This window comes from Manis pentadactyla, chromosome 1, assembly GCF_030020395.1.
Source record: "Manis pentadactyla isolate mManPen7 chromosome 1, mManPen7.hap1, whole genome shotgun sequence".
NCBI classification, from domain to species: Eukaryota; Metazoa; Chordata; class Mammalia; order Pholidota; family Manidae; genus Manis; species Manis pentadactyla.
Genome location: NC_080019.1, coordinates 149,424,538 through 149,452,121, shown reverse-complemented (window position 1 = coordinate 149,452,121; position 27,584 = coordinate 149,424,538). Strand labels below are relative to the sequence as shown.

General features: G+C 37.9%; 1 protein-coding gene across 1 annotated transcript in view; it reads right to left on the bottom strand.

The window, feature by feature from the left end:
• Positions 1-27,584, bottom strand: part of CHMP2B (charged multivesicular body protein 2B) — a 56,593-nt gene that overhangs the window by 24,498 nt on the left and 4,511 nt on the right. The window contains exon 2 of the mRNA XM_036898875.2: positions 4,159-4,250. Within this exon, the coding sequence (XP_036754770.1) occupies positions 4,159-4,250 (92 nt within the window). The remainder of the gene's footprint in view (positions 1-4,158; positions 4,251-27,584) is intronic.

The following is a 27,584-nucleotide window of genomic DNA, read 5'->3' as shown; positions in this document are numbered from 1 at the left end:
GATGAACTAGCAGAAAGAGAAATCAGGAAAACAATTCCGTTCACAAGTACATCAAAAAGAATAAAATACCTAGGAATAAATCTAACCAAGGAAGTGAAAGACATATACCCTGAAAACTAAAAGACACTCTTGAGAGAAATTGAAGAGGACACTAATAAATGGAAATATATCTATGCTCTTGGGTAAGAAGAATTAATATTATCAAAATGGCCATCCTGCCTAAAGCAATATACAGATTCAACACAATCCCTATCAAAAAATATGGACAGCATTCTCCAATGAACTAGAATAAATATTCTAAAATTCATATGGAACCACAAAAGACCCCAAAGCAATCATGAGAAGGAAGAACAAAGCTGGGTGATTATACTCCCCAACTTCAAGCTCTACTACAAAGCCACAGTAATCAAGACAATTTGGTACTGGCACAAGAACAGAGCCATAGATCAATGGAATAGAATAGAGAGTACAGATATAAACCCACATGTATATTGCCAAATAATATATGATAAAGGAGCCACGGATATACAATGGGGAAATGACAGCCTCTTCAACAGCTGGTGTCGGCAAAACTGGACAGCTACATGTAAGAGAATGAAATTGGATTACTGTCTAACTCCATACACAAAAGTAAACTCGAAATGGATCAAAGACCTGAATGTAAGTCATGAAACCATAAAACTCTCAGAAGAAAACATAGGCAAAACTCTCTTGAATTTAAACACAAGCAACTTTTTCATGAACATATCTCCCCGGGCAAGGGAAACAGAAGCAAAAATGAACAAGTGGGACTACATCAAACTAAAAAGCTTCTGTACAGCAAAGGACACCATCAGTAGAAAAAAATGGCATCCTACAGTAGGGGAGAATATATTCATAAATGACATATCCAATAAGGGGTTGACATCCAAAATATATAAAGGAGCTCATGTGCCTCATCACCCAAAAAGCAAATAACTCAATTAAAAAATGGGCAGAGAATCTGAACAGACACTTCTCCAAAGAAGAAATTCAGATGGCCAAGAGGCACATGAAAAGATGTTCCACATCGCTAATCATCAGAGAAATGCAAATTAAAACCACAATGAGATATTACCTCACACCAGTTAGGATGGCCAACATCCAAAAGATGAACAACAACAAATGCTGGCAAGGATGTGGAGAAAGGGGAATGCTCCTACACCGCTGGTGGTAATGTAAATTAGTTCAACCATTGTGAAAAGCAGTATGGAGGTTCCTCAAAAAACTAAAAATAAAAATACCATTTGACCCAGGAATTCCACTCCTAGTTATTTATTCTAAGAAAACAGGATCACCAATTCAAAAAGACATATGCACCTCTATGTTTATGTCAGCAGTGTTTACAATAGCTAAGAAATTGAAGTAACCTAATTGTCCATCAGTAGATGAATGGATAAAGAAGATGTGTTATATACACACAATGGAATATTATTCAGCATAAGAAGAAAATAAATCCTACCATTTGCAACAACATGGATGGAGCTAGAGGGTATTATGCTTGGTGAAATAAGCCAGGCAGAGAAAGCCAAGTACAAAATGATTTCACTCATCTGTGGAGTATAACAATAAAGCAAAAACTGAAGGAACAAAATGGCAGCAGACTAACAGAATCCAAGACTAAGGATTAGCAAAGGGAAAGGGACTGGGATGGGTGGGTAGGAAGGGAGGGATAAGGGGATTAAGAGGTTTTACTATTAGTGCACATAATATAGGGTGGAGCACAGGGAAGGAAGTATAGCACAGAGAAGACAAGTAGTGACTCTACAGCATCTTACTATGCTGATGGACAGTGACTGCAATGGGGTATGTGGTGGGGACTTGATAATAGGGGGGAATGTAGTAAGCACAATGTTGCTCATGTGAAACCTGAACATAAGATTGCATATCAATGATACCTTAATAAAAAAAGAAAGAAACTAACCAGCAAAAAAAAAAAATCTATCATCAGAAATATGAAATAGTTAGGGATAAATCTGATGAAAGAAATGCAACATCTGTATAATTACAAGTACAAATACTGCTGAGAAAAATTAAAGGTTTGAATAAATGGAGATACAGCATGTTCATGGATTTTGAGACAACTTTGTTATCAGTTCTTCCCAAACTGGTCTACAAATTCAGTGTAATCCCAAGGAAAATCTGATCTTTGTTTGTAGAAATTGACAAGTTTATTCAAAGTTCATATGGGAATGCAAAGCACCTATAATAGCCAAAACAATTTGAAAAAAGAAGTACAAAGTTCAAAGGTTAACACTATATAACTTTAAGGCTTACTATAAACCTATAGTAATAAAAACAATGTGCTATTAGCTTGAGAATAGTTATAGGTCAGTGACAAAGCACAGAGCCCAGACTGAGGCTCAAATGTATTTGGATGACTCATTTTCCACAAAGATGACAGGTATTTAAATAGGGAAAGATATCATCATATGATGTTGGAACAAGTTAACTTTCATATGCATGGAGGGAACCTTTACCTTTACCTGAGAACATAGTGAAGCTTATTTCAAGACAGTTCACAGTCCTAAATTAAGGAACTAAAGGTACAGTGCTTCTGGAAGAAAACGTAAGAGAAAACATTAGTTACTCTGGGTTAGGGAAAGATTCCTTAGGACACTAAAAGTACTAATCATAGAAGAAAATAATAAGTTGCACTTGATCAACATAAAAATCTTCTGTTCCATCTAAGACACTACTAGGAAAATAAAAGACAAGGGCAAGAACTAGAGAAAATATCTGCAAAACATACATTTAATAAAGTTCTTGTATACAGAATACAGAAAGAACTCACAAATAAATAAGAAAATAACAATTTTTAAAAATCGGTAAAATATTTCAGAAGACATTTTGGCAAAAACATATGTAAACATCAAACAGGCACATGAAAAGATGCTGAAATCATTGGCAATTAGAGAAACGCAATTTAAAATGACAATCTACGACACACCACTAGACCGACTACAAGTAGAAAGACTGTTAACTCCTACTATTGGCCAGGGTTTGTAACAACTTTACTCTCATTGGTGGGATCAGGAAACATTACAGACATTTTGCAAAACTATTTAGCAGCTTTTTTACACAGCTAAATGTACATTTATTCTATAGTCCAGCAATCCCACTCCTGGGAATATACCGAAGAGAAATGAAAACATATGCACACACAAAGACTTCAAATGGATGTTTATAGCAACCTGATTCAAAATAGCCAAAACTTTGAAATAACCCAATGTCCATTGTCTGGTGAACAGATAAGCAAATTGTGGAACATCCATACGATGGAATAAACATTCATCAATAAACAGGAATTAATACTGACACAAGTAACATTGACAAATCTCAAAATAATTACAAGTCAAAGAAACCATATAAGAAAAGACTTCTTAGTTTATGATTCTATTCATATAAATTCTAGATAATGTAAACTAAACTTCAGTGACAGATCAGTGTTTACCTAACTGGGGACAATGGAGACAGGGAAGAATAGATAGAAGAGATAACAAAAAGAGGGAGGAAACTTTTCAGAATGATGGATATGTTCTGTATCTTGACTCTAGTAGTGGTTTCATGAATTTATACACATGTCAAAATATGTGAAATTGTATGCTGTAAGTATGTAGTTTATTGCATGCCAATTATACCTCAATCATGATGTTTTTAAAAAGATTTTAAGCAACATACATTTAAAAACAACAAAATATTTAAAGAAAGCAAGACAGTTTATTAAAAAAAGTACATTATCACAGACACAATGGTTGTTAAAATATTAAGTAGACACCTATGAGTTAACAATTATTTTCTTATAACCCTCTTTTGTTTTCCAGGATTGTTTTATCTTTGTTGTTAACTGAGAAGGTGGCTCTATTTTGAGCAGTATTTCTTCTCAGGCATTCATGACTTTCACAAACTGAAGAATAATTTGATTTTATAATCAGAATACACAGAATCCTGGTAAAAGTCAGCAGAATGACACAATAAACAAAGGTAAGCAGAGAATGCAGGAAGGCATTAAATCCAATTTCTTAGTAAAGTAAATCACTTACCACCTGCCAAGTGTCTTTTTCCTAGTTAGCTAATTATTCTAACATTAATTTCCAAATTTGTTTGAAAAGTTAAACTGAAATTTAATGTTCTACTTACCAGCTGTTTTTCTTGTTTCTCTAAAGCTGCTCGATCTCTGATTATAGCCCTCTGTGTACCTCGTAACTCTCGATTCTGTTCTTTTATTACATCTAAGAGAACCACAAAAGAAACCTAAATGTATGGGTTGCAAAAATTTTCCTCAATACCATTAAAAATACTGGAATAAGAATAAAAAAGAAATCTTAATTTACTAGCTGTTAAAATGCTTTCTTTCAATTCAATATACTAAAAAAATGAGTCAAATATTAAAACTTGGATCATAAATATTGATTATATGAGGCAATACAGATGACTGCAAATATGCTATAGTCTGAGGTTTAACCAAAAGTGCATATAAATCACCATAAAACATTCCCTTAGAGAACTGATAGTACATAATGTTTTATACAGCTCATATAAATGTCACACACACACACACATACACATGCCGTTTTCATCTCTCCTTACCACAGAATTATATGAAATTCCAGGAAGGATGACAAATTATATGTTTATTAAGTATTTTTGTTAACATAAAGTCATCATAACAAAGTGAAGCAGCAGATTGTCCAATAAGGCAGATCTGAAATTGAATCCCACCTCTGCCACTTAATCATGAATTAATGATATCTTGGAAAAGTTACTTAACATTCTAAACCTCTTATGGTTTCTTATCCATAAAATAGGGGTTGATCTTAAGGAGTAAATAGCATACACAATGCCCTGATGTACTGTTAAATGTCCACTCAATCCTAATGTTTTCTAATTTACCTCAATTCATTTGTATCCACCAGTCCTACCTTGGAAGGATTGCAGTATTAGTCTAGGCCTGATGGACTATAATTTGGTTAAGTTGTTACTAAATAGTGATTCCTCAAAAGAAATGGATAGTAATTCTTACCAAAACTGATCTCTCACTGTCAGGAATCAGTTTCTAAGTGCTTTACATAAATTATACATATAATAAATGTTCATATAATAATGCTATGTAGTTGATTTCTGTATTAGTTTATATATAAGAAAATTGAGCATTAGGAAGTTTAAGTGACTTGCCCAAGGTCACACGGCAATAAGCAGTAATGCCAAACATTGTGTCCCCTGACTCAGTGATGTTTATCACTTCACTAGTGTACCTTTTTAATAAAGAGGTAGATTTTAAAAAACAGTAACAAAAAAAAAGAATAATCTCTTCATCAAATGATGCTAGGATAACTGAATAACTGAATACCCACGTAGAAAAAAGATTAAATTGGACCCCTACCCTCACGCCATATGTAAAAATTAATTCAGAAAAGCTTAATGACCCAAATATAAGAACTAAAGTCATAAAACTCTTAGAAGAATACACAGGAGTAAACTACAAACAACTGGGAATATACTAAATGCCACTGAACTGTTGGCTTTAAAATGGTTAATGTGATGTGAATTCCACCTCAAAACAACAGCAAAGACAGCTCCCATTATCCTTTTCAGTTACAGGGCATCCTAACTTACGTTCTATACATTCCTGTATATAATGTAACTTTACGCAGAATTAAAATTAATAGTTATACTGAGTAATAGGCTCTATACTAAGTGATCCACAACAAACCCAAAAGTAGGTATTTTTTAATTGAGATTTTTTCAGAGGAGGGAATTGATATTTGGTGAGACAGTCTGCCTGAGGTAGACATAGAATAAGGATTCATATACTTATATTCTAGCTTACTTCCTCACGTATCAGTACAAATCATGCTTAAATGGTAGGAAGGAAAAAACCAGATCCTGAAAGAATATAAGACACCTGGCCTAGTTCTGGTAGAGATGGGACAAGGAGAACTTCCATGAAGAATTAACATTTGATCTGAGAACTGCAGGATGCGAATTAACCACCTAGAGTGTCTATCCTCTCATTCTGACGCTTTGAAATGATGAGGTACTATAATATATAAACATGTAACATATAAAATAAAAACAGTAAATGGTTAATAAAAGAAACTGGAATAGTACTCATAGTAACTAGTAGAATCCCGTATTTTCTTTAGATCCCCTTTGCAGACAACCCAGACCACACTATTTCTACCTGTCAGGGATGTAGATATGACTGCTCTGGGAATACTGGATATTGGGGCCCTTAATCAAGTACTATTGCATTCTTTGTCTCACATTCCTCAGGTCTGAATCCTGTCTCCATGGCACAATCCTAAATTTCCAAAAAGTTTACAGAGGGCCTTTTTGATGTCCCTCAGAGGCTGCGGTTCTGGGCCTACTCTAGGCATTGTGGAAATACTTGTTCACCTTTAAACTGATAATAATTTACTCCAAAGATCAACTTTTACTCTGAGTATTTAAATGTCAAACCAAAGAGGAAATTAGTACTGAGTGTCTAAAATATTGTTTCTAAATAAATTTGTATTTCATTCACTTTCAGTGTGAGATTTTATGTTTCAGAAAAGCAAGATTTATCTTGTCTTTAACACCCTTATTTTCATTTTGGATGAGTATTTGTTGATCATTTTATCACATTATAAAGATGTAATGTATTGAAAATACAATTTGAGCTCACATGGTGAACTAGAAAAGGCCATGTAGGATAGAAGAAAAAGTTACCGGCAAGACAGATCTGGTTTTGAATATTTAACTATGAGAATTGAGGCATATTCCTGACCCTCTATTTTCTAAATGTTAAGATGGAAAAATAATACCCAACACATAAGGCTTGGAAGAAAACTAAGTGACACAATAAGTGATAAAATACAGTGCTTGCTCAAAGAGCTGCAATTAGAAACAGTAGTAGTTGGAGCCGTAACAGAGGCAGCACTAGTTTTTTTTATGAATATCAAATTTTAGGGCCATGCTTACATCTAAAAATCTATACAGTATTTTCCTCTACAAAGTTGCTTCTTGCAGAAATGAATTAAAAAATAAATGAATGTGAAATCCCTTTAAAATGGTAAGGAAAAATATTATTTAAGATTATTCATTAAATATTTATTTGAAACATCTTTGTTGTTGCAAGGCAGAGGGTTAACTGTGGTGTGAGATATAAAAATAAGATACCATCCCTGATGTCAAGAAGCTTCCATTCTAATAAAGAGACATCCATATAAATGACTATACTGCACTGCAAAATATGATTAAGTGCCATGGGAGAGGCTGTCTCTCCCTGACCTATTTTTGTCTGGGTGGTAATGCACATTTTACTTATAAAAGAGGAAGGAAATGTTTTATCGATGAATATATTTGTGAAAGGTGGAAGTTGAAAGAAAAATCAGATTTCTTTGCATCAAAACATCTAAGAATATTTAATATATGATCATGCACTGTCAATTCTTAAGGGGAGAATACACTATAGATTATTTCCCAAATTTATTAAGGTAAAGATCCCTTTTAAGAAGTCTCTATTAACATTTCCTAGATATGTGTATTGGTTGGGATCCAACTTTAAAATAATACAATTTATTAGATTGCTAGGGCTGCCATAACAAATACCACAGACTGGTGGCTTATCAATAAAAATTTGTTTTCACAGAGTTCTGGAGGTTGGAAGTCCAAGATTAAGGTCTTGTCAGGTTTGATTTCTCCTGAGATCCCTCTCTTTAGCTTGCAGGTAGCCATCTTCTTGCTGTGTCCTCACATGGCCTTTTCTCTGTTCATACCACCTCTGGTGTCTCTTCCTCTTCTTAGGGCCATACCCTCATGACCTCATTTGACTTGTTATCTCTTTAAAAACCTTATCTCCAAACACTGGCACATTAGAGGTTAGGGCTTAAAGGTATGAAGGAGGTGGGGGTGCGGCACCATTCAGTCCACACGCACAATGTTTCCTTTGGCATTTAGAGACTGACACTAAACAAAACAGCAAGGTTCTTGTTTCCCTATCTTACAAAGCAATCATCAGCCTTTTTGTTTTCAATATTCAAACACTGCCAATCTTATCAAAGGCAATGGATAAGATTCACCACTTCCCCTACTGTTTCAACAGAAAGTTTGTTCTAAATTTAAAGTTATGAAATTACAAATGAACTTTTGGAGTATAACCCCTTTGTGTACTAAAAACTCCCTAAACTCAAACAGTAGAGTATGAGGTGGTAATACTGAAATAGTGAAATGGGCCTTCAACAGCTACAAGAGTACTGGGCTGAAGGAGAAGCCACCATATTGATATGTTGACAGGCAACTGACACAGGTTCAAAGCAACTGCTGAAAGCATTGATTGCTAAGATCCGAAATCCCATCTATGTATACTTTTTCATTACCAGGGTGGTATAATAAAAATATGTATTTGATCTTTGTCCTGCATTCCTGGCATAGAGCTCCTTAAATTCGTGGAATTTCCTGAGTGACAGGAGTATCTTTTGACTCAAGAAGAACTCCTAGATATATTATGGATGGGGCTGGTTATCTGAAAGACCAAATACTTAATTAGAGGGTGGGAACCTTCAGCCCTACCCTCTGATCTTGGGAAAGGAGAGTGGGGCTGCAGACTGGGTTATAAAACTCCAACAGAGATTAGGAGAGCTTTCTGGTTGGTGACCATACTGATGTGCTGGGAGGTCAGGATGCCCAGAGAGGGCACGGAAGCTCTGTGCCACTCCCCTCAACCCCCAAATACCCTGCTTCCATTTGGCTGTTCCTGAGATGTATCCTTACAATAAATGGGTAATAGTAAGTAAAACACTTTCCTGAGTTGTTAAGAGTTCTTCTAGCAACTTATGAAACCTGAGGAGGGAGTTATGGGGACCCCCAAATTTACAGCTGATGTGTAAGAAGTAATGGTGGTAACCTGGGAGTTGCAACTGACATTTGAAGTGAGCACAGTCTTGTGGCACTGAGCCCTTAACCTGTGGGGTCTGTGCTTACTCCAGATAGTCAGTATTAAAATTGAATTGTTGGAGACACCTACTTGGTGTTAAAGAATCAGAGAGTAGAAAATAGATATAGCCATCTTTGTTGAAAAACAAGTATTATGACAGGAAATTTTAACAAAACATAATTTAATCAAAATAGTTTTACTTCACTTTTCATTATTTTATGGGAGACTATGTGTACCCTGTCACTGTATATTAGGGAAGGAAAAATAAAGAAAACTAACTACTGCATATTACACAGCCTCAAAGTTGCTAATAGACCTATTAATATTTAAACAGTTCTAAGCTATAAACTGAGAGTATCTAATGTTACATACTAAAACACAGTCATAACACTTAAAAACATATTATGGTAAGTAAGAAAAGACAGTAAAACATTATTTCATGAGATCATAGGTATACCCTATAAAACAAATTACTCTTTAATTTTTAAAAATTCCCTATGCTAAACTCACATTTAATGGTAGGTAATTCAGGAGTAACATGAGAATGGTTCTGAGATACTTTTAATGTTTTTAAGGCCAAGCTTACCTTCCATTTTATTTACTTCTTAATAGGTCTGATTTCTTCCCAAGATTACAAGTTCTTTAAAAGCAAGACACACATGTATGTATGTATGTATCTATCTATCTACCTATCTATCTATCTATCTATCTATCTATCTATCTATCTATCTATCTATCTATCTATCTAGAGATAGAAAAAGTCATTCTGTTATCTTTGGTTCTGAGTTCATAAGGTCTATCTACTTACAGGAAAAAAAGATCTATCTATCTATCTAGAGATAGAAAAAGTCATTCTGTTATCTTTGGTTCTGAGTTCATAAGGTCTATCTACTTGCAGGAAAAAAAAGTCCAAAAATCTTACTTATTTGTCTGTCTGTATTTCCACAATCATGTCAACCACTATGCTAATATAGCATACTTAAAAGTGATCTAAGTGAGCACAAACATACATACTGAAAGGATTTGCCTGAAAGGCGTGGTTGACACTTTCCTTAAAATGCATAATGAAGTCTACCAGTATCAAGAAAGATGATTGGTAATTTAACAACAGTAAAATCTGAACTATGATAGGTATCTTTCTATAGTGGAAAAAATAGAGCATTTAAATAATCAGATATTTCCCTTATAATTTTCGACTTTACACTTTTTAAATTCTGCATCCAGTCAATGACAGAAACACAGTCTGAGTATTGCTGACATCTAGGAGAGACAGAGGGCTTGGATCCTGTCCACCCTCTGCTTCCTTCTCTAGGCAAGAGTATGCCCTTAACTGTTATACTCCAAAACATAACCTACCTTGTAGGGCTATTATGAAGCACTTCAGAATAGGTGGCAATAGAACACTTTCAAACAACATGGCAATGGCACATGCCTATGGCATGGTATACCCTCTCTGTTGCCACTCAGTGAGGTGGGAAGAGTCTGGGGGTGCTGCCCCATCCAATATCCTCTCCTTACCCACATCCAGCACAACACTTAGACTCTGGCATCTCAAGCCTTCCAGGCTCTTCTTTCTCAATGAAATACACATGTGTGCACTACAGTGGTAAGATCACAGACTTAAATTTTGGGCTTAAGAAGACAGAGGCAGACTGGAGGATTAATGATGGTGGCATGAGAGGTGAGATAGAGGCTTCCTCCTAAAACCGCATATAAATTACGAAAATATAATTAATACGACTAATCCTGAAAGAGCAACAGGAAAGAGTGCTGCCCCAAACTGCATACACCTGGAGAAAAGAATAAACCTCATGGAAGGGTAACATACCAAAGCCATGGCCCGACAGGACCCAAGCCCTTCCCTCATTCAAGCTCATGGGCAGGAGGAAGAGAAACAGAACGGGGAGGAAGTGGAGGCCTGGGATTGCTAAATACCTAACTCCAGAGATCAGCTCTGGGAGCACAAACCTACATTTTATGGTGCTTTCATGCGGGCTGGAAAGCTAAAACAGGCAGAATACCTGGAGAGACTGAGATTCCAGCTGCTTGTGGAAAGCAGGATCCATATCCGACTGCTCTGGGACAGAAGAAAGGTGGGCAGTCTGAGAGACTTTCTAACAGTGAGAGGGCTGCTAAAATGGCAAGGATTACACAGAGCTTACTGCTCAGGAGAAAGGACAGGTAGACAAAACTGTCTGGGTGCACTCTGCCCAGTAGGTTGGGAACTTTCTCAGTCTTCAGGAACTCCAGTTCCCTGGCTAGCTACACAGCTCGAAGGATCCTCTCCGTGATAGGTAGCCTACTGCACCTTTCTCCCGGCCAGCCCCACTTGGCCCACAAAATGGCAAACCCTACCCTGGTGTTAGGCCAGCCAGAGGGAAGCCCCATCTAAGCAACTACAAATGCAAAGCATAGAGGATTATACCTGTGTTCTCAGCCCACTGGTTCTGGCAGTGGAGGGAGGCACAGCATCCAGGAAGCAGGAAACAGCTCTTTCCTCCCGCCAAGCACCAATACCACTCCCCTGCAACTCCCAGCATTGCTTAAGGGGCTGAGCAGCTCCAGAGAATAGAGCTTCTGGGAACTAGAGGGGGCCATATACAAATATAACATGCCAAAGAAACCTGGTTCAAAGTAAAACTATGAATACAACACCTGAGAAACATTCAAATGAAATCGACCTCATGAATCTTCCTTAAAGGAATTTCAAAATAAAAATCATTAACATGCTCATGGATGTGCAGAAAAATATCCAAGAACTCAGGAATGAATTCTGGTCGGAGATCCAATCATTGAAGAGCACAGTGGAGGGTATTAAAAGCAGATTAGATATGGTGGAGGAGACGATAATGAAGTAGAAACTAGAGAAGAGGAATACAAAGAAGCTGAGGCACAAAGAGAAAAAAGGATTCCTAAGGATGAAAGAACATTGAGAGAACTATGTGGCCAATCCAAACGGAACAATATTAGCATTATAGGGGTAACAGAAGAAGAATAGAGAGAAAAAGGGATAGAAAGTGTCTTTGAGGAGGCAATTGGTGAAAACTTCCCCAATCTGGGGAAGGAGATAGTCTCTCAGGCCATGGAGATCCACTGATCTCCCAACACAAGGGACCCAAGGAAGATAACACCAAGACATACAGTAATTAAAACGGCAAAGATCAAGGATAAGGACAGACTACTAAAAGCAGCCAGAGAGAGAGAAATAAGATCACTTACAAAGGAAAGTCGATCAGGCTATCATCAGACTTCTCAGCAGAAACCTTACAGGCCAGAAGGGAGTGGCATGATGTATTTAATGCAATGAAGCAGAAGGGCCTCAAACCAAGAATATTTTATCCGGGAAGATTATCAGTTAAATTTGAAGGAGGGATTAAACAATTTCCAGAGAAGCAAAAGCTAAGAGAATTTACCTCCCTCAAACCATCTCTACAGTCTATTTTGGAGGACTGCTATATATGGAAGTGTTCCTAAGGTTTAATAGCTGCCACCAGAGGTAATAAAACCACAGTAAAGAAAGTAGAACAGAGGGGGGGGCGGAAGATGGCGGCGTGAGTAGAGCAGCGGAAATCTCCTCCCAAAACAGCATATATCTATGAAAATATAACAAAGACAACCCTTCCTAGAATAATGACCAGAGGACACAGGACAATATCCAGACCACATCCACACCTGAGAGAACCCAGCGCCTCGCGAAGGGGGTAAGATACAAGCCCCGGCCCCGCGGGAGCTGAGCGCCCCTCCCCCCAGCTCCCGGCGGGAGAAGAGCAGGCAGAGCGGGAGGGAGACGGAGCCCAGGGCTGCCGAACACCCAGCCCCAGCCATCCGGGCCAGAGTGCAGGGCCCTCGATACTGGGAAAACAGGGCAGCAAGAACAGTGAGCAGGCACTGGAGGCTGGGCGACAGAGGACATAAGAAAAGCGCGCGACCATTTTTTTTTTTTTTTTTTTGCTTTTTTGCTGCTTTGTTTTGGCGAGCGCTTTTTGGAAGTCTTAAAGGGACAGGGACCCCAATATTAGGGAAACAGGGCAGAAAGACCGGTGAGCAGAGGCCTGAGGCTGGCACCGGAGAATAAAGAAAAACGAACGACCACCTTTTTTTTTTAATTAAAAAATTTTTTTTTTTTTTTAATTAAAAATTTTTTTTTCTTGTTTTTTTTGTGGTCGTTGTTTTGTTTTGGCGGGTGCTTTTTGGAAGTCTTAAAGGGGCAGGGCGGGCCACTTAATCCAGAGGTAGGGAATCCGGGATCTCTGGGCACCCTAACCCCTGGGCTGCAGGGAGCAGGGAGGCCCCTTACGGAGATAAATACCCTCCCAGCAGCTCCTGCTACAACGCGACTCCACCACTTTGGAGCAGCTGCCCGAGCCAGGCCACGCCCACAGCAACAGCGGAGATTAACTCCATAGCAGCCGGGCAGGAAGCAGAAACCCTGTCTGCGCGCAGCTGCGCAGCACAAGCCACTAGAGGCCGCTGTTCTCCCAGGAGAGGAGGGCCACAAACCAACAAGAAAGGAAGTCCTTCCAGCCGTCACTCGTCCCAGTTCTGCAGACTATTCCTATCACCATGAAAAGGCAAAGCTACAGGCAGACAAAGATCACAGAGACAACACCAGAGAAGGAGGCAGACCTAACCAGTCTTCCTGACAAAGAATTCAAAATAAGAATCATAAACATGCTGACAGAGATGCAGAGAAATACGCAAGAAAAATGGGATGAAGTCCGGAAAGAGATCACAGATGCCAGAAAGGAGATCGCAGAAATGAAACAAACTCTGGAAGGGTTTATAAGCAGAATGGATAGAATGCAAGAGGCCATTGATGGAATTGAAATCAGAGAACAGGAACGCATAGAAGCTGACATAGAGAGAGACAAAAGGATCTCCAGGAATGAAACAATATTAAGAGAACTGTGTGACCAATCTAAAAGGAGCAATATCCGTATTATAGGGGTCCCAGAAGAAGAAGAGAGAGGCAAAGAGATGGAAAGTATCTTAGAAGAAATAATTGCTGAAAACTTCCCCACACTGGGGGAGGAAGTAATCAAACAGACCACGGAAATACACAGAACCCCCAACAGAAAGGATCCAAGAAGGGCAACACCAAGACACATAATAATTAAAATGGCAAAGATCAAGGACAAGGAAAGAGTGTTAAAGGCAGCTAGAGAGAAAAAGGTCACCTATAAAGGGAAACCCATCAGGCTAACGTCAGATTTCTCAACAGAAACCCTACAGGCCAGAAGAGAATGGCATGATATATTTAATACAATGAAACAGAAGGGCCTTGAACCAAGGATACTGTATCGAGCACGACTATCATTCAAATATGACGGTGGGATTAAACAATTCCCAGACAAACAAAAGCTGAGGGAATTTGCTTTCCACAAACCACCTCTACAGAACATCTTACAGGGACTGCTCTAGATGGGAGCACTCCTAGAAAGAGCACAGCACAAAACACCCAACATATGAAGAATCGAGGAGGAGGAACAAGAAGGGAGAGAAGAAAAGAATCTCCAGACAGTGTATATAACAGCTCAATAAGCGAGCTAAGTTAGGCAGTAAGATACTAAAGAGGCTAACCTTGAACCTTTGGTAACCACGAATTTAAAGCCTGCAATGGCAATAAGTACATATCTTTCAATAGTCACCCTAAATGTTAATGGGTTGAATGCACCAATCAAAAGACACAGAGTAATAGAATGGATAAAAAAGCAAGACCCATCTATATGCTGCTTACAAGAAACTCACCTCAAACCCAAACACATGTACAGACTAAAAGTCAAGGGATGGAAAAACATATTTCAGGCAAACAACAGCGAGAAGAAAGCAGGGGTTGCAGTACTAATATCAGACAAAATAGACTTCAAAACAAAGAAAGTAACAAGAGATAAAGAAGGACACTACATAATGATAAAGGGCTCAGTCAAACAAGAGGATATAACCATTCTAAATATATATGCACCCAACACAGGAGCACCAGCATATGTGAAACAAATACTAACAGAACTAAAGGGGGATATAGACTGCAATGCATTCATTCTAGGAGACTTCAACACACCACTCACCCCAAAGGATAGATCCACTGGGCAGAAAATAAGTAAGGACACGGAAGCACTGAACAACACAGTAGAGCAGATGGACCTAATAGACATCTATAGAACTCTACATCCAAAAGCAGCGGGATATACATTCTTCTCAAGTGCACATGGAACATTCTCCAGAATAGACCACATACTAGGCCACAAAAAGAGCCTCAGAAAATTCCAAAAGATTGAAATCCTACCAACCAACTTTTCAGACCACAAAGGCATAAAACTAGAAATAAACTGTACAAAGAAAGCAAAGAGGCTCACGAACACATGGAGGCTTAACAACACGCTCCTAAATAATCAATGGATCAATGACCAAATCAAAATGGAGATCCAGCAATATATGGAAACAAATGACAACAACAACACTAAGCCCCAACTTCTGTGGGACACAGCAAAAGCAGTCTTAAGAGGAAAGTATATAGCAATCCAAGCATATTTAAAAAAGGAAGAGCAATCCCAAATGAATGGTCTAATGTCACAATTATCGAAATTGGAAAAAGAAGAACAGATGAGGCCTAAGGTCAGCAGAAGGAGGGACATAATAAAGATCAGAGAAGAAATAAATAAAATTGAGAAGAATAAAACAATAGCAAAAATCAATGAAACCAAGAGCTGGTTCTTCGAGAAAATAAACAAAATAGATAAGCCTCTAGCCAGACTTATTAAGAAGAAAAGAGAGTCAACACAAATCAACAGTATCAGAAACGAGAAAGGAAAAATCACGACGGACCCCACGGAAATGCAAAGAATTATTGGAGAATACTATGAAAACCTATATGCTAACAAGCTGGGAAACCTAGGAGAAATGGACAACTTCCTAGAAAAATATAACCTTCCAAGTTTGACCCAGGAAGAAACAGAAAATCTAAACAGACCAATTACCAGCAACGAAATTGAAGAGGTAATCAAAAAACTACCAAAGAACAAAACCCCCGGGCCAGATGGATTTACCTCGGAATTTTATCAGACATACAGGGAAGACATAATACCCATTCTCCTTAAAGTTTTCCAAAAAATAGAGGAGGAGGGGATACTCCCAAACTCATTCTATGAAGCTAACATCACCCTAATACCAAAACCAGGCAAAGACCCCACCAAAAAAGAAAACTACAGACCAATATCCCTGATGAACGTAGATGCAAAAATACTCAACAAAATATTAGCAAACCGAATTCAAAAATACATCAAAAGGATCATACACCATGACCAAGTGGGATTCATTCCAGGGATGCAAGGATGGTACAACATTCGAAAGTCCATCAACATCATCCACCACATCAACAAAAAGAAAGACAAAAACCACATGATCATCTCCATAGATGCTGAAAAAGCATTTGACAAAGTTCAACATCCATTCATGTTAAAAACTCTCAGCAAAATGGGAATAGAGGGCAAGTACCTCAACATAATAAAGGCCATCTATGATAAACCCACAGCCAACATTATATTGAACAGCGAGAAGCTGAAAGCATTTCCTCTGAGATCGGGAACTAGACAGGGATGCCCACTCTCTCCACTGTTATTTAACATAGTACTGGAGGTCCTAGCCACGGCAATCAGACAAAATAAAGAAATACAAGGAATCCAGATTGGTAAAGAAGAAGTTAAACTGTCACTATTTGCAGATGACATGATACTGTACATAAAAAACCCTAAAGACTCCACCCCAAAACTACTAGAACTGATATCGGAATACAGCAAAGTTGCAGGATACAAAATCAACACACAGAAATCTGTGGCTTTCCTATATACTAACAATGAACCAACAGAGAGAGAAATCAGGAAAACAACTCCATTCACAATTGCATCAAAAAAAATAAAATACCTAGGAATAAACCTAACCAAAGAAGTGAAAGACTTATACTCTGAAAACTACAAGTCACTCTTAAGAGAAATTAAAGGGGACACTAACAGATGGAAACTCATCCCATGCTCGTGGCTAGGAAGAATTAATATCGTTAAAATGGCCATCCTGCCCAAAGCAATATACAGATTTGATGCAATCCCTATGAAACTACCAGCAACATTCTTCAATGAACTGGAACAAATAATTCAAAAATTCATATGGAAACACCAAAGACCCCGAATAGCCAAAGCAATCCTGAGAAAGAAGAATAAAGTAGGGGGGATCTCACTCCCCAACTTCAAGCTCTACTATAAAGCCATAGTAATCAAGACAATTTGGTACTGGCACAAGAGCAGAGCCACAGACCAATGGAACAGACTAGAGAATCCAGACATTAACCCAGACATATATGGTCAATTAATATTTGATAAAGGAGCCATGGACATACAATGGCGAAATGACAGTCTCTTCAACAGGTGGTGCTGGCAAAACTGGACAGCTACATGTAGGAGAATGAAACTGGACCATTGTCTAACCCCATATACAAAAGTAAACTCAAAATGGATCAAAGACCTGAATGTAAGCCATGAAACCATTAAACTCTTGGAAGAAAACATAGGCGAAAACCTCTTAGACATAAACATGAGTGACCTCTTCTTGAACATATCTCCCCGGGCAAGGAAAACAACAGCAAAAATGAGTAAGTGGGACTATATTAAGCTGAAAAGCTTCTGTACAGCAAAAGACACCATCGATAGAACAAGAAGGATCCCTACAGTATGGGAGAATATATTTGAAAATGACACATCCGATAAAGGCTTGACGTCCAGAATATATAAGGAGCTCTCACGCCTCAACAAACAAAAAACAAATAACCCAATTAAAAAATGGGCAGAGGAACTGAACAGACAGTTCTCCAAAAAAGAAATACAGATGGCCAACAGACACATGAAAAGATGCTCCACATCGCTAATTATCAGAGAAATGCAAATTAAAACTACAATGAGGTATCACCTCACACCAGTAAGGATGGCTGCCATCCAAAAGACAAACAACAACAAATGTTGGCGAGGCTGTGGAGAAAGGGGAACCCTCCTACACTGCTGGTGGGAATGTAAGTTAGTTCAACCATTGTGGAAAGCAGTATGGAGGTACATCAAAATGCTCAAAACAGACTTACCATTTGACCCAGGAATTCCACTCCTAGGAATTTACCCTAAGAATGCAGCAATCAAGTTTGAGAAAGACAGATGCACCCCTATGTTTATTGCAGCACTATTTACAATAGCCAAGAATTGGAAGCAACCTAAATGTCCATCAATAGATGAATGGATAAAGAAGATGTGGTACATATACACAATGGAATACTACTCAGCTATAAGAAAAGGGCAAATCCAATCATTTGCAGCAACATGGATGGAGCTGGAGGGTATTATGCTCAGTGAAACAAGCCAAGCGGAGAAAGAGAAATACCAAATGATTTCACTTATCTGTGGAATATAAGAACAAAGGAAAAACTGAAGGAACAAAACAGCAGCAGAATCACAGAACTCAAGAATGGACTAACAGGTACCAAAGGGAAAGGGACTGGGGAGGATGGGTGGGTAGGGAGGGATAAGGGGGGGAGAAGTAGGGGGGTATTAAGATTAACATGCATGGGGGGGTAGGAGAAAAGGGAGGGCTGTACAACACAGAGAAGGCAAGTAGTGATTCTACAACATTTTGCTATGCTGATGGACAGTGACTGTAAAGGGGTTTATAGGGGAGACCTGGTATAGGGGAGAGCCTAGTAAACATAATATTCGTCATGTAAGTGTAGATTAGTGATAGCAAAAAAAAAAAAAAAAAAAAAAAAAAGGGCAGTTCCTGTGTGGTAACCTCCAACGAGTTCTACACAAGGGTATAAAGGGCATATAAAAGTGTAGGCAAAGGGTCTGTTTGTGTTTATACAGAGGATCAAAGCCTAATTGGGCTACCCCGAAAATGAACTAAGATACGATATGAAAAAGAACTTCCAACATCTGCACCCTCTGGAAGACTCATGCCAGAAGATGATCATCAAAAAACCCCAACAAAGATCCACGCACTGCTACAGCTGTAGATGCACTCATCCCACCAGTTCCTGGACCTGCCATGGGAATGAGGAAGGAGATATCTAAGCTGGCCTGTGCATACAGTAAAACAACAAAATTGGACTGGATCTATACTGTTGGAACTCAACCAAGAATTTGGAGAAGTGCAAATTGTAGCGCTCCAAAGTCTTACAACTACAAACTATTTATTGTTAAAAGAACATATGGCATGTGAACAGTCCCCAGGAATGGGTTGTTTTAATTTGTCTGATTTCTCTCAGACTGTTCAAGTTCATTTGGACAATATCCACCATATCATAGATAAGTTTTCACAAATGCCTAAGGTGCCTAACTGGTTTTCTTGGTTTCACTGCAGATGGCTGGTAATTACAGATATGCTTTGGTTATGTAACTATACTCCTATTATGTTAATGTGTGTGTGCAATTTAAGTAGTAGCTTAAAACCTATACATGCTGAAGTTACTCTACAAGAAGATATATCAAAGAAATAATCAATCTTCCCATGTTTTCTTCCGCCTGCTACTTCTATAGCTTTTCTTCTTCCTTCCTAATTACAACCCTTAAATAGAATTCGTGCCTCATATCAAATTTACCGAGTATCATAATTCTTCCAAGTGGTAAAGATACCTCAAGACAAATGCTGGGCATAGAAGCCACAGGGCATAAATATGCAAAGAAGTAAAAAGCTAACTTTTTCAAACAATAAGGCTTCTCTCTCACTTACCAACTTCACATTTCCCTGTATGGCCCCGGAAGATGACTGGTTAGCCAGAGACGGGTAAGATTCCTCAAGGGAGGAACAACCTAAGACAGGCACAGTCGCAGGGGGGCCATCAGGTGAGAAATTGGGGATCAACAGAGGTGAGGCTTAGAACCTCACCCCCCCGTTCTGAGAGAAATGTTCTGCATACGTGGATGTTCTATTGCCCTGGTCTAGCTTGGATTAACACATAGTCTACAGGCACACACCTGATCATCTACATGTGCTCTCTTACAACACTAAACTATGTTTTCTACCTTTATCTTGTATCTACCTACCACTTCAGCATTTTATTAAAAATAATAATAATAAAGAGAGAAATGTGGTATCCACATATAAATCAAGTATAAAAACCAAATGAGTATTCATATTTGAACTGACTGTTTATAGTTCATAATGCATGAGCAAAACCGAAAGTTTCTGTGATGACTGCCCTTGTACTGTTCACTATGTAACTTATTCATTATGTAAGAATTTGTTCTACATGTAAAAACTTGTTTGTTATGCCTCAGAAGATTGGAGACTGACAAAAATTAGGCTTGGGGTGGAATAATGATTGTGCATTGAGCATTGACTCCCCTATACAGAATTTTATTGTCGTTAACAACCATTTGATCAGTAAATATGAGAGATGCCCTCACAAAAAAAAAAAAAAAAAAAAAAAAAAAAGGACAGACTTCCAATGGTAAAATAAATTAGTAACCGGGATGTAAGGTATAGCATAAGGAATATAGTCAAGATATTATAACAGCCTGGTAGGGTGATAGCTGGAACCTAGAATTATGTATATAAATGTTCTACCACTGTGTTGTACACTTGAAACTCATGTAATGTAATACTGTGTGTCAACTACCCTTCAATAAAAAATAATTATTAAAAAAAAAAAAAAAAAAAGAAAGTAGAACAGCTAATTACTAAGCAAATGCAAAATTAAATCGACAATCCCCAAAGTCAATCAAGGGATAGAAAAAGAGTACAGAATATGATACCTAATATATAAAGAATGAAGGAGGAAGAAAAGGATAGAAAAAATAAAAAGAACCTTTAGATTGCATTTATAATACCATACTGAGTTAAGTTAGACTGTTAGATACTAAGGAAGTTACCCTTGAACCTTTGGTAACCATGAATCTAAAGCCTGCAATGGCAATAAGTACGTACCTATGGTAATCACCCTAAATGTAAATGGTCTGAATGCACCAACCAAAAGACATAAAGTCACTGAATGGATAAAAAAAAAGACCCAACTATATGCTGCCTACAAGAGACTCACTTTAAACCCAAAGACATACACAGACTAAAAAGTGAAGGGATGGAAAAAGATATTTCATGCAAATAATAGGGAGAAAAAAGCAGGAGTTGCAGTACTTGTAATCACACAATAGACTTCAAAACAAATAAAGTCACAAGAGACAAAGAAGGACATTACATAATGATAAAGGGGTCAATCCAACAAGAAGATATAACCAGTATAAATATCTATGCGCCCAACACAGGAGCATCTACATATATGAAACAAATACTGACAGAATTAAAAGGGAAAATAGAATGTAATGCATTCATTTTAGGAGACTTAGACATGTCACTCACTCCAAAACACAGATTGACAGACAGAAAGTAAGTAAGGAGACAGAGGCACTGAACAACAGATTAGAACAGATGGACCTAAAAGACATCTATAGAACTCTACACCCAAAAGAAGCAGAATACACATTCTTCTCAAGTGCACATGGAACATTTTCAAGAATAGATCACATACTAGGCCACAAAAAGGGCCTTGGTAAATTCAAAGAGATTGAAATTATACCAACCAGTTTCTCAGACCATGAAGATATGAAACTAGAAGTAAATTATGCAAAGAAATGAAGAATCCCACAAACACATGGAGGTTTCACGACATGACCCTAAATAACCAATGGATCAGTGACCAAATAAAAACAGAGATCAAGCAATATATGGAGACAAATGACAACAATAATTCAACACCATAAAATCTGTGGGATGCAGTGATGGCTGTGCTAAGAGGAAAGTATATTGCAATACAGGCCTACCTCAGGAAAGAAGAACAATCCCATATGAACACTCTAAACTCACAATTAATGAAACTATGAAAAGAAGAACAAATGAGGCCCAAAGTCAGTAGGAGGGACATAATAAACATTACAGCAAAAATAAATAAAATCGGGAAGAATAAAACAACAGAAATAATCAATGAAAGCAAGAGCTGGTTCTTTGAGAAAATAAACAAAATAGATAAACCCCTCGCCAGACTTATCAAGAAAAAAAGAGAGTCAACACACATAAAAAGAATCAGAAAAGAGAAAGGAAAAATCACTATGGACACCACAGAAATACAAAGAATTATTAGAGAATACTATGAAAAATTCTACATGTCAACAAACTGGATAACCTAGAGGAAATGGACAACTTTCTAGAAAAATACAACCAACCAAGGAAGAAACAGAAAATCTGAACAGACCAATTACCAGCAACAAAATTGAATTGGTAATCAAAAAACTACCCAAGAACAAAATGCCTGCAACAGATGGCTTCACCGCTGAATTTTATCAAACACTTAGTGAAGAACTAATACCCATCCTCCCTAAACTTTTCCAAAAAGTAGAAGAAGAGGAAATACTTTCAAACTTATTCTATGAGGCCAGCATCACTCTAATACCAAAACCAGTCAAAGACCCCACCAAAAAAGAAAATTACAGACCAATATCCCTGATGAACATAGATGCAAAAAATACTCAACAAATTATTAGCAAACCAAATTCAAAAATACATCAAAAAGATCATCCATCATGACCAAGTAGGATTTATTCCAGGGATGCAAGGACAGCACAACATTCAAATATCCATCAGCATCATTCACCACATCAACAAAAAGGACAAAAACCACATGATCATCTCCATAGATGCTGAAAAAGCATTTGACAAAATTCAACATCCATTCATGAAACTCTCAACAAAATGGGTATGGAAGGCAAGTACCTCAACATAATAAAGGCCATATATGACAAACCCACAGCCAACATTATACTTAACAGCAAGAAGGTGAAAGCTTTTCCTTTAAGATCAGGAAAAAGACAAGGATGCCCACTCTAGCCACTTCTATTCATAGTACTGGAGGTCATAGCCATGGCAATCAGACAACACAAAGAAATAAATGGCATCCAGATTGGCAAAGAAGAAGTCAAACTGTCCCTGTTTGCAGATGACATGATACTGTACATAAAAAACCCTAAAGAATCCACTCCAAAACTACTAGATCCAATATCTGAATTCAGCAAAGTTGTAGGATACAAAATTAATACACAGAAATCTGTGGCATTCCTATACACTAACAATGAACTAGCAGAGAGAGAAATCAGGAAAACAATTCCATTCACAATTGCATCAAAAAGAATAAAATACCTAGGAATAAACTTAACCAAGGAAGTGAAAGACCTATACTCTGAAAACTACAAGACACTCATGAGAGAAATTAAAGAAGATACCAATAAATGGAAACACATCCCATACTCATGGCTAGGAAGAATTAATATTGTCAAAATTGCCATCCTGCCTAAAGCAATCTACAGATTCAATGCAATTCCTATCATAATACCAACAGCATTCTTCAATGATCTAGAGCAAATTGTTCTAAAATTCATATGGAACCACAAAATACACCGAATAGCCAATGCAACCCTGAGAAAGAAAAATAAAGTTGGGGGAGTATGCTCCCCAACTTCAAGCTCTACTACAAAGCCACAGTAATCAAGACAATTTGGTACTGGCAGAAGAACAGAACCATAGACCAATGGAACAGACTAGAGAGCACTGATATAAATCCAACCACATATGGTCAATTAATATATGACAAAGGAGCCATGGACACACAATGTGGAAGTGACAGCCTCTTCAACAACTGGTGTTGGCAAAACTGGACAGCAAGAGGATGAAAAATGAAACTGGATTATTGTTTAATCCCATACACAAAAGTAAACTCAAAATTGATCAAAGACCTGAATGTGAGTCATGAAACCCTAAAACTCTTAGAAGACAACATAGGGAAAAATCTCCAGCATATAAGCACGAGCAATTTCTTCCTGAATGCATCTCCTCAAGCAAGGGAAACAAAAGCAAAAATGAACACATGGGACTACATCAAACTAAAAATTTTCTGTATGGCAAAGGACACCATGAACAGAACAAAAAGGCATCCTATGGTATGGGAGAATATATTTGTAAAGGACATATCTGACAAGGGGTTAACATCCAAAATATATAAGGAACTCACATACCTCAACACCCAAAAAGCAAATAACCCTATTAAAAAATGGGCAGAGAATATGATGAGACAATTCTCCAAATAAGAAATTCAAATGGCCAATAGACACATGAAAAGATGCTCAACATTACTAATCATCAGGGAAACGCAAATTAAAACCACAATGAGATATCACCTCACACCAGTAAGGATGGCCAGCAATGAAAAGACTAAGAACAACAAATGCTGGTGAGGATGCAGAGAAAGGGGAACCCTCCTACAGTGCTGGTGGGAATGTAAGCTAGTTCAACCATTGTGGAAAGCAATTTGGAGGTTCCTCAAAAAACTAAAAATAGAAATACCATTTGACCTGGGAATTCCACTCCTAGGAATTTACCCAAAGAATACAACTTCTCAGACTCAAAAAGACATATGCACCCCTATGTTTACTGCAGCACTATTTACAATAGCCAAGATATGGAAGCAACCTAAGTGTCCATCAGTAGATGAATGGATAAAGAAGAAGTGGTACATATACACAATGGAATCCTATTCAGCCATAAGAAAGAAAAAACCTACCATTTACAAGAACATGGATGGAGCTGGAGGATATTATGCTCAGTGAAATAAGCCAGGCAGAGAAAGACAAGTGCCAAATGACTTACCTCATTTGTGGAGTATAACAATGAAGCAAAATCAAAGGAACAAAAATAGTAGCAGACTCATTGACTCCTAGAAGTGACTAGTGGTTACCAAAGGGGAAGGGTATGGGAGGGCGGGTCGGGAGGGAGGGAGATGGGGATTGAGAGGTATTATGTTTAGTACACATGATGTGGAGGGTCACGAGGAAAACACTGTAGCACAGAGAAGGCAAACAGTGAATCTGTGGCATCTTACTACAGTGATGGAAGAGTAACTGCATTGGGGTGTGGGTGGGGACTTGATAATATGGGTGAATGTAGTAACCACATTGTTTTTTCATCTGAAACCTTCATAAGAGTGTATATCAATAACACCTTAATAAAAAATTAAAAGAAAAAAAAGGAAGATACAGGCAGAAAAGGTCATTCTGTTTGGTTTTTCTGAGTACGTAAAATGTATGTGCTTACAGAAAAGACAAAAAAAAAAAAAAGAAACAAAAGAGGATTCCTGTGTGGTCCAGCCTTGCTCATTAGAATTCTCTCCTGGGGTTTGAGGCTAAGGTCCAACTTGAATTATGGCTGTCCTTCTAGAACCTGCTCATTTACAAGCAATTTGCACATTTAAGGATTGAAACAAAAGTAATTAGCAACTGTAAATAAGGGCATAATTTGTGAGTAATATTGTTTAAAGTGCCTATCTTTTGGGGAAAGGAGGGGCCTGGCTCAAGCTTGAAGGGCAGTTTGGGATTTCTGCCCCAGATGTACCACTCAGGGAAAGTCAAGCTGGTCTAGCAAACAGCACCTACCCTGCCATGCACTGGGTTTTGAGCTTTACTATAAGGTCATGGCAGACTTTTTAATCTAATGTACCATATTTTCTACTTTTAAATGTATTTCTTTAGAGAAAAAAAAATCTTTTGATCTATGTGATTTTTTTGCCTATCAGTTGTCCTACAGTAGCAATCACAGGAACTGAGACCAAAGCACCTAATGCTCCCATAAGAGGCTCTACCATCTACATTAACTTGTTTCTGGGCATCCAGATCCCAAGAAGAGAAGGAGCTCCCCCCTTGGACTTCACCTGCAAACTCTGCTGCAGCTGTTCAGGTGGGCACAGCAGACACTGAGGCCCTGGGAGAGTGGGATAAGGTATCAGATAAACCCTGATCATCAGTATGGACAGCAGAGCTGTGACTGAGTTCAGCTAAATTAGATGTGGTGGAGCTCCCCAACATGCAAGCAAGTTGAAAGCCATCCTGGCTATGTGGGGTTGCACCATCTTCATGGGTTGAAGAGAAGGAAAAAACAGGAAAAATGCCACGAACACAAAAGTTAAAGGGTAAGAGAGATCATTAAAGGTCCATACCTAGAAAATACTGGCTCTGAGAACCAAATTACTCAGAGGCAGAAGGAAAATGACAATGAGAAAATGGGGAAGAATCAGAATTTGATATGCAAAACAAATCTGATCCTCAGGCTTTGTAAAGGGTGTATCAGAAAATCATGGAGAGATGGTATCAGTTTTACCAGTTTTGATGCTTGGTGAAGAAAAAAATAACAAAAACAAACAAAAAACAATTATGGGAAACAGAAAATACTGGCAGATGCTACCAACAGCTTTATTCTATGTATAGTCCAGGAAGCCAAGGATCCACTTTAAAACGAAGCTGAAGTTGGAAAAACAGCACAACTTGCTTGGAAGGAAGAGGTAGAATACAAAAGAGAAAACAGAAGTATCTAGCATAAGAGGAAGTAAAAAGGAATGTCTTTTTATTCTTACCAGTAAAATCTAAAAAATCATTGAAATGAATGTTTAGTATTATTAAAACATCAGTGATTTCAAGAGCTAAAGGAGGACCACATGTCAGTGGGGCTTTGGGTCCCACTTGGTCCTCAGAGACAGTCTTTGGGGCTGCATCGTGTCTCAGCCCTAGGTAGGTAATAAGGGCATGAGAGGGGAAGCTCCTCTGAAAGCAAAGCCTCAGAGACCTGTGGATGTGAAGGTAGGCAGTAGTGGCACGGAAAGAAAAACCAGTGTGTCGTGTCATGCAAGCAAGAGAGAAACAGGGGGAAGACATTTTCCTACAGATACCTGCCTAAAAGTATGGACTTTTGCTCAGAAAAATGCTCAATACAGCATTCTGGGCTCTGAATCCCACATTCAATTGTTTTTTTTTTTTTTTTGGTGTGCCAAGAATGTAGAAGCCAAACAGAAAGTAAAAAAATGAGTTTTAAATATTCAGAATAGAAGCACTAAGGGGATATTCAGCAACCTAGGGAAGATCTGGGTACTGTAGGTAGCACCACTAAGTGGTTTATTTGGAAGAAAACAAAAATGTTTCTGGTGGGGATTCAGTTTATGTAAATGATGGCTTTTATTCCCTCTCAAGATATCAGTAACACAGTAATGTAGCACCACAACCTACCACTTGACCAGAAATTTATCCCAGGTTACTCAAAACTTATAGATTCTGAACTCATGGATACCACCTTAATGAGGCAAATACCACAAAGCTTTGTTCCTCTTCTGTTGGTATTGTTGTTTACCTATAAACTTGGATGAAGCTTCCAGGGGGAGTGACAATAATATGATATAAACCACAGTAAACTCTGGGTACTGGAAACACTACTTTTTACTAGTATTATGAAATTTCATCTCTAAATTATAAGCTGTTGCAAAGATATTTTCATGTATGCTAAGATCTCTAACAACCTTGCTTATACAGAACACAGGAAAAACTTAGAATAACCATAACTGACTTCGGAAGTGCACAGGGTTTACTTTGGTTCCAGTGAATGCAAATCAGGAAGGAGATGCTAAAAAAAAAAAAAAAAAAACACAGGGAGTGAGATATTTAACACAGACTGAGGTGTCATCGGAGTAAGAATTCCTGGAGAAGTAAAACACCTGAGATAATGCAGGTTAGCTAAAGAAAAAGAAAAACAGAACTCAATGCAT